General features: G+C 49.5%; 2 protein-coding genes across 4 annotated transcripts in view; one reads left to right on the forward strand and one right to left on the reverse strand.

Annotated features, from left to right (window-relative positions):
* Positions 1-11,389, reverse strand: part of VAMP1 (vesicle associated membrane protein 1) — a 105,666-nt gene that overhangs the window by 79,817 nt on the left and 14,460 nt on the right. The gene's annotated exons all lie outside the window — the stretch shown is intronic.
* On the forward strand, positions 6,692-11,092 carry CD27 (CD27 molecule). 3 transcript variants are annotated; one of them, XM_057491237.1, is made up of 7 exons: positions 6,692-6,827; positions 6,989-7,124; positions 7,647-7,723; positions 9,641-9,832; positions 10,033-10,122; positions 10,380-10,499; positions 10,748-11,092. In XM_057491237.1, the coding sequence occupies exons 1-7, from the start codon at positions 6,692-6,694 to the stop codon at positions 10,867-10,869; spliced, it is 873 nt and encodes a 290-aa protein (XP_057347220.1). In that variant the 3' UTR covers positions 10,870-11,092. The 3 variants fall into 3 exon arrangements, with proteins under 3 accessions (XP_057347220.1, XP_057347219.1, XP_036766003.1); XM_057491236.1 differs by lacking the exon at positions 7,647-7,723 and having other exon boundaries at positions 6,989-7,120; positions 9,653-9,832; positions 10,715-11,092; XM_036910108.2 differs by lacking the exon at positions 7,647-7,723 and having other exon boundaries at positions 6,989-7,120; positions 9,653-9,832.

Raw genomic sequence — 11,389 nt, forward strand, 5'->3', positions numbered from 1 at the left:
TGTTAGTCCATTCTTGGGTTCTGTGATTCTGCTGCTGTTTCATTCCTTCAGTTTTTAAATTTGTTCTTATACTCCACATATGAGTGAAATCATTTGATACTTGTCTTTTTCCACCTGGCTTATTTCACTGAGCATAATACCCTCTAGCTTCATCTATGTTGTTGCAAATGGTAGATTTGTTTTCTTCTTATGGCTGAATGATATTCCATTGTGTATGTGTAACACATCTTCTCTATCCATTCATCTACTAATGGACACTTAGGTTGCTTCCATTTCTTGGCTATTGTAAATAGTGCTGCTATAAACATAGGGGTGTATCTGTCTTTTTGAATCTGAGATCTTGTTTCCTTTGGGTAAATTCCTGGAAGTGGAATTTCTGGGTCAAATGGTATTTCTATTTTGAGTTTTTTGAGGAACCTCCATATTGCTTTCCACATGGTTGAACTAATTAACATTCCCACCAGCAGTGTAGGAAGGTTCCCCTTTCTCCATATCCTCGCCAGCATTTGTTGTTCCTTGTCTTTTGGGTGCTGGCCATCCTAACTGGTGTGAGGTGATAACTCATTGTGGTTTTAATTTGCATTTCCCTGATAATTAGCGATGTGGAGCATCTTTTCATGTGTCTGTTGCCCATCTGAATTTCTTCTTTGGAGAACTGTCTGTTCAGATCCTGTGCCCATTTTTTAAATGGATTATCCAACATTAATTCTTTAAACCATATATTACAGAAAATCAGGAGAGTATCCTGAGAAAATGGGACTTCCAACTTTGCAATCAGTGCCTCAAAATGCTGTATAACATTCTTTGACATGGAGAGTTAAGCTGTTAACAATTCCAGGGAAATTTGGAATTTCCTGGTGCCAGGGAAGGGAAATTTCAGGTGCCAGGGAAGCAGGCAGAGCTAGAAATTGCTTGATTTTCTGCATGAGCAGCCGAGGAGGGGCTCTGATCAACTAGGGACTGAGGTTTTAATACCCACAAGAGCCCAGGGAGGAGACCTTGCTCCCACCTGAACTGGGAATTGGGAAAGATGGCCTTCCACCTACAGCTTAAAGCATTTAAGGGAAATCTAGAAAAATCCACTCACCATCACAGAGCCTCAGTAAAAAAGCTTGTCTCTGTCTGCCTTCTGGGTGGAGAAAAAGTTATCTTGAAAATTTGTAACTGTAAGTTTGGGCTCACCCACGTTTAGGGTCCCAATTTATATTATCATGATTGGGAAACCTCCTTTGTCCCCAAGAAAATAACACAGAAAGTGGTCTCAGGCCAGTAATAACGCTTGAAGTTCTGATAAAATTAACTGCCAAGCCACTTTGAAGGGACATGCCCTCCACCTAGGCCATCAAGTATGCCAACAGGAAAAGCCTTGCTGAAGATGGACTCGCAAATCATAACTAGAAAACACAGCTGAAATCGTTTGACCTAGAGCACTTTTTCATCTCAGTCATTAAAACCAAATAACTGAACTTAGACCCAGACCTACTAGTCACTATATACAAAGAACTGAAGCAAGATTTTTCAGTAATGAAACACATTAAATCACATTGCTGCTACTAGACATATTATTAATATACTGTTATACTGTATAAAATGTTAACTTTCATTCTTGTGAGAGTAAAAAGATCTTCTAAGTAAAAATAACATCTTTAACTATCATTTTCCCTAACTTTACCTCATCCTTTTCCTATTTTTATATGTAACGATGTAAATTTATCTCATCCTTTTCAATGTCTACATATACTTACATAGAATTTTATACTTGAATATATAATCTGTGAACACAATTTATTTCAAATATTGTGTATATTTGAGGATGCATACTCAAAATCATTTTCTCAATGAAATACAAAATCAAAAAAGTTTGGTTTACAAGTACACATTTTTTTCAAGCACATATGGAACATTTACAGTTACACGCTAGGCCACAGAGTAAATCTCAAACACAGGCCAGGGGATCTGTATGTACTAGTTTTCTATGGTTGCTATAACCAATGGTCACAAACTAAGTGGCTGTCAAGAACCCAAATTTACTGTCAAAGTTCAGTAGGTCAGATTTGGCATGGGTTTTGCTAGGCTAAAATGCAAGTGTTGGCAGGCTGGGTTTCTTCCTGGAAGTGCCAGGGGACAATCAGTTTCCCTGCTCATCCTAGCTTCTGGAGGCTCCCCCAGTCCGTGGCTCGTGGACCTCTTCCTCCATCTTCAAAGTCAGCATCACGCTGAATTCTCCTGCTGCCGTCTCTCCGGTTCTCTCTCTGCATCTCTTCCACTCACAGGAGCCTTCTATTACAATGGATCTACCTGCATAATGCAGGGTAATCTCCTACCTCAAGGTCGGCGGATCAGCAACCTTGATTCTGTCTGCAACTTTAATTCCCCTTTGCCATGTAACAGAACCTGTTCAGTTCCAGGGATGGAGACAGCACTGGGGGGGGCGATATTCTGCCTACCATATTACACGTACAGATGACATTCTCTGACCACAATAAAATAAAGCCAAAATTAATTTTTAAAAAAGGAAAAAAAATGTAAACTTCATTTGTCTGGAAGTTTTAAAATGTACTTATGAATAAATATGTCAATATAAATAATAATGGCAAAAAATAACAAATAATAATGAAAACACAATATAGCAAAACTTAAGCGATGTGGCTAAATAGCTCTTAGAGGGAAGTCTATAGCCTTAAATGCAGATATCAGAAAAGAAAATGTTAAATCAATGAATCAAATAATCCAGAAGTCAGAAGAATAGCACAATAAACTCCAGGAAAATTAAAGGAAGGAAATAATTTTAAAATTAGATCAGAGTGTAAAATGGAACAGAAAGCAAAGAATAATACAGAAAACAATAAAATCAAAAGTGGTTCTTTGAAGCAATTAATAAGTTAGACATACTTCTTGCAGTGTATCAAGAAAAAATGAGGAAACTATAAATGAACAATATCAGGAGTGAAAAAGGGAAAAATAACTACCGATCTACTGGCGATTTAGACAATTCTGCCCATAAATCTGAAACAGATTAAACAGATAATCTCCCAGAAAACTATAACCTACCAAAACTGACACTAGAAGAAATAGAAAACCTGAATTAAATGAGTAGTGAAAATTTTTCAAAATACACATGCACACATGTAAATTCTACCAATTTACAAATTCTGCCTTCAAGCAACAGATCATCCCTATTTCATATGTTCTGTTTATAAGAAAAACAACCACTGATCAAGGAAGAGAAGTGATCAAAGGAAGACTAGGGTAGGGGTCGAGAAATCCAAAGCAAATAAACAATTCTCAAGAAAGTGGAGAGCAGTCAGATCTCACTTACCTCCATTCAACTCTGCTTCCTAGTTGAGGCCCCAGCTCTCAAATCCCCCATTAGGGTACAGGCGCCCCGACTGTCCTCTCATGGTACTGCAGTAATGACCATTACTAATAACTCCATATTTGCCTTTGAGATTATCTAACCAACGTCTGACTCTCTCACTGGTGTGTCAACTCCATGAGGGCAGAAACCACATGTTATTTCTCACCCTTGTGGCCTGTCCCTTAGCTGGTACCTGGCACAGGATGGCCATGGAACAAATACTTGTCAAATGCATGAGATGTGGAGTTTAGGAGGTGAATGCGGCCTTGGGCCCCCTGAAGTTTCAACCTGATACCTGTGGATAGAACTGTCATGGGCAAGGCTGAGGCTAGACCATCGAATAGTTCATGAGTGCCTGCGTGCTAGGAGACACTAGGATTTGGGGCTGAGGTACTGAAACGTGGTCAGAGGTTGAAAGAAACGTCCACAGTTGGTTAGTCCCCCATGAGACCCAGACTGAGGAATCCCAGGAATGCAAATTATAGAACTGGGATGTGAGCACACAGACCCTCACTGACCAGGTCACCCCACTGTCCTGCCCAGTTGGTCTCTCAAAAACTGGCTGGGAAGGGGGATCTAAGGCAGGAGCGTATGGTGGGGTGGGGGGCATCAAAGAAAGTAGGAGTGGAGGAGGGCGTGAAGAAGGCTGGAAAAACCAAGGGGTTTGGTTGATAAGGATCAGGAGCTGTGGTTTCTGACAGCAATGTAATATAACAACGTTCTTCTAGGTAAATGTCTTGAGAGAGTTTAATTCCTCTGAGTACTCTGTGTATAGATTTATAAAAGGTCACAACTGATTTTTGGATTAGGGGCTAAAGAGAGAGGAGGTATGCTGCCTGGCAGAAGATTTCTAAAAGGCAGCGTGCCGTGGAAAAAGGAGGCAGGAAGGGAGAGAGGAGTCGGCAGGATGGTCAGTGCCCTTCTGCTTTGCAGGGTAGCCACACTGACAAATCTCTGGGGTAGGAAAGACCAGGAAGAACAAGAATATCCAAAATGAGATTTTAAATTACATCTTTATGCTATATAAGCTTCAGTAGAAGTTTTGCCATGCATTACACTCTTCTGGTAACAGTTGGTTTGGAGGAAAATTAAAGAAAGCCCTGTGTCCCAAACGTAGAGCCCGGGGCAGGGCAGAGGTAAGGAGACACCAGAGCAGAGAGGAAAGCAGAAGGCTCCAGGTGGACGAGGAAGCAGAGCAAGAGGTGACCGTCACACCTGACCCCTGGAATCATGCCAGTCCACAGCCCCGCGCCCTCCCCACTCAGCCCAGGCCCTGCCCTGATTAGAAAGCAAGGGGCACCTGATCTAGATATTGAGGAGCAGGGTGACCCCAGCTGACACACAGGCTACAGTCACTGCTCCAGATTGAGGGGCTGGTCAGGCCCCCTCTGACGTAATGGAAGTTGTCAAAAGAGAAGGGCTTCTGTGGGCCTGGCTCTAGAGATGGGAGAAAAGGAGGGAGTTGTTTAGAAAAGACCATATCACTTTGCCAGCCAGGTGTGGGGAGAAGCTGAACCCCAAAAGAAAAGGTGGTGGTGGAAAATCGGAGGGAGAGGTCAGCAGGTGGGCCTTGCAGGGCCTGTAGACAAGAGGAGGGGACTAGGGAGCCAGCTGAGGAGAGGCCAAGGCTCACAGAAGTCCATGCAAACAGCACAGAAGGCAGAAGAGGTGGTCATTCCGTTTGCCCAGAGGAAAGGTCCTGACACCAGGCTTCCCTGCTCTGGCCAGGGGCACTTGGGGAGAGCCAGGCAGCCCCCACTGCCTCCCCGTGGACGGGGACAGCAGGCCCTGGCTGAGAGAATGCAGGCCTCGCATGGATGAGCAGCCCGGGCCGGCCAGGCTGGCGGTCCCCTCAGTCCCCCTGCTCCCCTTTGGCAGGACCCTCCCTGCAGGTCCCCAATCGTCACCATTCCTCTAGGGTCTCACCCATCCCACAGGCCCCACCGAAGCTTATGACTAACAGTGAAGACACTGCCCTTAACCCGAGAAGGGGAAGGACTGCCAGTGACAGCAGCATCCTCGGGCCCCAGCGTGAAAGGAAGGGCGGGCCTCAGCGACTCTTCAGCTCACACCCCTGGGCGACTTCCCCCTCAGAGGACCCTCCCGAAGAGCGGAGGGGGTTGGAGACAGGCAGGAGGGTATGGAAATAATGAAGACAAAGGAAACCAGAGTGAGATAGAGAACAGATCTAACAGGTGAGATCACAGGAGTGTGACATTTTACCAGCAGTGTGGAAACAACTGCAAAGTCCCTGAATGAAAAATGGCCTGGAGAAATAAGCCACCCCATACCTCAGGCCTTGGGGAAAGAGGAGGGGGAGGCTCCGACCCATGCATTCCCAGGGCTCAAAGAGGAAAAAATCCAGCTATTTCCAACATCCCCAAAGTAGTCTTCCCAGGAGAATCACAGAAATAGGGAAGATGAGCCCTGGAACCATCCCAAATGCCTGACGCTGGGGGAGGAGATGGCCCAGGTGCTCCGGACAGGAAGGGGAGGATGACAGAAGAGGAGGGAGGCTGGCCAGATGGGCAGTGGTGATCCCGTATCCCAGGCTGGCAGGAAGACCAAACAGGGCCACATGTCATGTTTCGACAGGTTTCCATCTCGTTTGCAATTCTGAGCAATTCCATAGCACACCGCTGGCCATAAAACCAGGCACCAATGAATGCAAGGGCAGTCAGTCATTATTCGCCCCACTTGGTTGAAATGTTCAATCATTCTGAATGCAGAGATGTTGTGCGGGATTGTGAGGGCCACCCCAGAGGGGCTCTGAGTTAGTTTCTCCCCCAAATCTGTGAAACCCTTAATTTGAAAACTTATCTGACCCCAAGCATGTGGACCTGTACTCAGTTCTGGGTCCCCTTCCTTCTCTTGAGTGCTTATTAGCTTGTGAGCTGTGACCAGAAGGGTAACAGGTGCACCTTTGTATACAAGTGAGTGAACAGGAAGGGGGGCAACTGCACACCCAACATCTTATGTTTTTCACGAGCATGAGCACGAGAGAGAGACAGGCAGAAGCCAAGGAGAGGCTGGTATGTTAGAGAGCGCATCTTTGAAGAGCAGCAGGTCTTCTCACACTTTGACCTTTAACACACTCCCCAGCACCCAGCACACGGAAAAGGGGGAGGGGGGTGCTGCTGCGAGAGAAAAACAGCCACAATAGAGCTTCAACTGCCATCAAAGGTCGGCTTGCCACCTGAAGCCAGGCAACTCAAGCAGACCTGCAGCCACCACCCAGGAGGTGCAGGAGGCACCAGCACCCAGCTGGGAGCTGCCCGCCCGAGGCCAGCGGTGCACAGCCACGGCACAGAAAAAGCATCCTGGGCAGGAGCCATGGCCCGGCCACCTCCTTGCTGGCTGTGGGTGCTGGGGACCCTGGCGGGGCTCTCAGCTACCCCAACCTCCAAGAGCTGTCCAGAGAAGCACTACTGGGCTGGGGGACAAGTGTGCTGTCAGATGTGTGAGCCAGGTAAGAGATGTGGGGAAGAGGGGGCTGTTTGGGGTGAAGGGAAAGCAGAGAGCAAGGCTGAGCTTGAGCAAGAAGAGGAATCCAGCCCCCCACAGGCACCACCTTGAAGGGGGCAGAGAAGCGGCCTCCCGCGGGCCTTGACCCTGGCTCTCTACTGACAGGAACATTCCTCGTGAAGGACTGTGACCAGCATGGAAAGGCCACCCAGTGTAACCCATGTGTTCCCGGGACCTCCTTCGCACCAGACCACCACCACCGGCGCCACTGCGAGAGCTGTCGGCACTGCAACTCCGGTGAGCCAGGCGGGGAGGCATTTGGGGGAGCGAGGCTGGGGCAAGGCTGGGAGTGGAGAAGCGGAGAGGAGGGGAGTCAGGACTTCAGGGCTACACCAAGTGGAGCCAAAGCTGACAAGGAAGTGGGGTGCCCTGAGCAGGCACACAATGACAGGCAGAGAGGTCTAGTGTTTCAGGGAAGAAGTAAGCAGAATTTGGGGGACTGCGGAAAATGGGTCTATGGCTGGAGCAAGGCAGTAAAGAGAGAGAACGGACTCTAGGACCCCAGATTTCAGCAGAGCAGCCCCCCACTGATGAGCTGGCTACGTCTGAGGTGCATATTCGTTTGGAACTTGGAATACATCTTTCTAAGGAAATAACACTACCAGCCAGTGGGTAAAAGCCAGTTTAGGGAAATGAATATATATATGTGACCTGTGTTTTTCTTATTTATTTTGTAATTTCTGCTTTTTTAAAATTAAGAAGTGTATTATCTGCAGCTGTTAGGAATTCTTTGGTTGTTTCTCCATTTTAGCTAGAAGTTCAGAAACTATGTACCAGTAAAGATACGAGTATCAGGCTTTAAAGTGGCCCCTTTGAACAAATGGTCTCCAGCAAGACACTCTAGAGGACCACTTCACTGAACCACTACACTACTGATCTGTAAAATGCAGTCAGTCTCACTAGGCCTCTTAGGACTGTATTCTTTAAAATAAATAAAAGGTCCTGCCATTGCAAATCAGCCCAATGGCAACATCTTGAATGCGAGAGAAGTACTCTCAGTCCACTTAACTTAAAAATGCAATTGTTAATGGATGCTTTCCTCTTTGAGGTAGAAACCCCAGCAGGGCTGGGATTTTCTTAGTCCAAGCCTCCCCACACCTTGCAACCCCACCCCCACGCCTTTTCCCAAATGCCAGGCAGTCTGTGCTCCCTGTGCCGTGTTCCAGAGCAGCCGAACCATGTGCCTTCCCCATGGGATCCACAGATGCCCAAAATACTCAGGCAACAGCTGGCTGCAGGACTCTGGAGGAGTGCGGCCACGTGTGAGGGGGTCAGAGGAGGCTGAATGAGTTTAGCCCTCTCTGACCTCAATATTCCCATCTGTAGGATGGGGAAGTGCCTGAAACTACGGGCCACACGTGGGGAATGAACACCCAGGTCTCTGGGTGCTCATCACTGAGAACGTCACTGCCTCCATTCCTAACCAATCCCAGCCCCTCCTTAACCTTTACCTTCCCTCTGGGAAGACACCCCCAGACCACCCCCTCCTCAGCCTCCTTCACCTTTGCCCACCTCTTGCCCTCTCTGCCAGCACTGTTCCCTCTTGGGGATCCTGGCCAGGCTGGCTCATGTTTCTTGGTGAGCCACAAGGAAACAAGCTTCTAGTAACAACTTCGAGTTGGAATTCAGGAAGAAGAAGCCCTAGGGGCATAGGATGGCAAGGAGGATCTTGTGTCCCTCTCCCTTTCCAGACAGAAGGCATACGCTCAGGAAACTGTTCACATTGATTGTTGTCTGTGGCTCCCTACCTTGGATCCTGCACCTCCTCCCACCTGCCAGGGCTCCTCTCACTGGGGCCCCAGTGAGTTGCTCTAAGGCACCACCAGGCTCCCGCTCAAGCCTGGCCCACATCTGGATGCTGCTGCCTTCCCCAGAATCACCTTCCTCTTCTCAACCCCAACCACCTGAGGGTCTAATTCAGCCCAGGGACCCTCACACCCACCTCCCCCAGTATAGCTAATCAGCAACCACCCAGCACCTGACCTCTATACTTGAATAAAATGTATATTTTAAAGGCAAAGTAGGTCAGTAATCAAGCAATTCTAGTAGAGCGGAAAAACCTACCAGAAACCACTGCAACATGATTTCTGATTGCTAAAAACTGGAAACTATCCAAATGCCTGTTAACATCAGAAGGGATGGACCAGTCATGGCCCATTCATACGGTGGAATACTATACAGCATGAGCGCAGACTGGTCGCATGCAGCAATACAGAGGACTCTCACAGAGAGCTGAGCAAAAGCAGCCGGACAGATGAGCACACACACGAGTCCATACATGTGGCGCAAAACGACTGGCACTGGTAAAAGTCAACCTAGTCGCTATCTTGGGGGTGTTAGATGACACTGCTGGTCATCTTGTTTCTTGATCTGGTGCTGCTTACTCCTGTGAACTCAATTGGTACCAGTTCTCATGCATTATATTTATGGCATGTGCACCTCTAAGTATGCTATGCTTCAGTAACAAGTTATAAAGGTATCAGTAAGACAGAAAATCTCGTAAGCTGTTTCTACTTTTCAGTGTTCCTATTTCTGAATCATGAATTTTCCAAAAGGTCCAAGTTTTTTCTTTAATGACAACAGCAATAATGGCAAAGGCAGTGGGTGACAGTGACAGGGGCAGGCTTCCAGTGGGGGTGGGGAGGACACAGAGGGCAGCATGTCCCTGGAAGTGGGTCTGAGGTGGGGCCTGGCGGGGAGGACTAAGCAAGTGGACCTTCCAGCCCTCTGAGGCCTGAGGGTCCTGTGTGGCCCTCCTCTGTCCCCAAGGTCTTCTCATTCGAAACTGCACCCTCACTGCCAATGCCGAGTGTGCCTGCTCCGAGGACTGGCAGTGCAGGGACAAGGAGTGCACGGAATGTGACCCTCCTCCCAAGGCCACGCTGAGCCAGCATCCATCTCCGACCCTAGGCTCTCCCCCACAACCCAGCCACTTACCTTATGCCAAAAGTAAGTTCCAGGCAACCCTCTGTCCTGCCACAGCAGTAAGGGTCACACCCCAACCAGAACCCTACACGTGGTACCCATCCCACATGAGCTGCCTGGCCAGCCTGTCTGCCTTCCCATTTCACCCAGCAACTCTTAGGCCTCCAGCCCAGCCTTAGTTCCTGCGGGGTCCCTGCCGATGCTCACTCTGTGTGTTTTACCAGAGGTAATAGAGGCCAAGACAACCCAGCACTTTCAGACTCTGGCTGACTTCAGGCAGCTGCCTGCCCCAGCCCTCTCCACCTCCTGGCCACGTGAGTTTTGTCCCCACTTCCCACCTGCAGAGAGAATGCTTACAGGAGGGTCCAGGAGGGAAGACAGCCAGAAAGGTCCTGGGCCTAGGCGTGAGAAAAGGGAGCAGCAGCAGAGTGTGGGGATTAGGAGGGAACTTGTCCACCGGCTGGGTGGAGTCGGGGAGAGGAGAGAGGCAGGGCAACAGGAGGCCTGGAATACGGGGAGTCAAGGACTAGGCCCTTCCCCAAACCCGCGGTGTGGCCCCTGCCCGACACAGCCGAAAGATCCCTGTGCAGCCCAGACTGCATCCGCATCTTTGTGGTCCTCTCCGGAATGTTCCTTGCTTTCACCATGGTCGGAGTGGTGTTCCTCCATCAGCAAAGAAGATACGGACTAAGTAAGAGACAAAGATACAGGGCTCCAGTCCTACCCGTGCACCCTGCCCCACCATCGCAGCCCTGCCACCCATGCCTGGAACCTTCTGGAAGCTCCCTAGCTCCACCTTTACCCCCCGGTGCCCCCCTTCTTCCTCTGCTCTCAGCGCCGCCCCTGACAGCCCTGCCCCCAGCCTTCTCCCCTTGCTCATCTCTCCTCCTTCACCCTGCCCCCCAGCGCTAGCCAAGACTCATCGGATTCCTTCTGCAGATGAAGAGAGCCTAGTGGCGCCCGCAGAGCCTTGTTCGTACAGCCACCCCAGGGAGGAAGAGGGCAGCGCCATCCCCATTCAGGAGGCTTACCGAAAACCAGAGCCTGCTTCCTACCCCTGAGCCAGCGCTCCCCGGAGGGGGTCGTCACTGCAGTAAAGTCCCAGCCTCCACCCCACCCCACCGGGCACCCCCAGTTTCAGTACCGTCCTCTCGGGACCTGTGTGCTGACTTGAGAAAGTGCCTTTTCAAGATTGATGGTGACGAGGACACATGGGAACGAGGTGGGGGTGGGCAGCCGAAGCCTGGGAGTGTCCCGCCCAGCCGGCCTCACCCGTGAGGGGCGGGGCTGAGGCGGAAAGCACCCTTCCGCCCACCCTAGGAGAGACCCGCGCGCTGTACCCTGACCTGCAAACACGGTGAAATAAAGCGACAGGCTGCGGCTCTCCGGTCTCCGCAATTCCAATCTCACAACGCAGACCGCCCCTCGCCTCCTTTCCCCACTGCAGATTTGTGTAGGGGCCCACCCGAAGTGTGTGTCGGCGGGGGGCGGGGGGTGCCGGTGGGTGTGGCTCCAACAGGAAAGGAAGAAATGTCCCCAGACTACCGGGAACCCTGCTTCTGGCTTCAGTCTCCCCTCCAA

Source organism: Manis pentadactyla, chromosome 14 (assembly GCF_030020395.1).
Source record: "Manis pentadactyla isolate mManPen7 chromosome 14, mManPen7.hap1, whole genome shotgun sequence".
In the NCBI taxonomy this organism is placed as follows: Eukaryota; Metazoa; Chordata; class Mammalia; order Pholidota; family Manidae; genus Manis; species Manis pentadactyla.

Excerpts from the sequence above, each read along its gene's own strand:
- CD27 (XM_057491237.1), top strand. The coding sequence starts at position 6,692 with ATGGCCCGGCCACCTCCTTGCTGGCTGTGGGTGCTGGGGACCCTGGCG. Across the intron at positions 9,833-10,032 it reads CCACTTACCTTATGCCAAAA|AGGTAATAGAGGCCAAGACA; the intron begins GTAAGTTCCAGG and ends GTGTTTTACCAG. Across the intron at positions 10,500-10,747 it reads GCAAAGAAGATACGGACTAA|ATGAAGAGAGCCTAGTGGCG; the intron begins GTAAGAGACAAA and ends TTCCTTCTGCAG.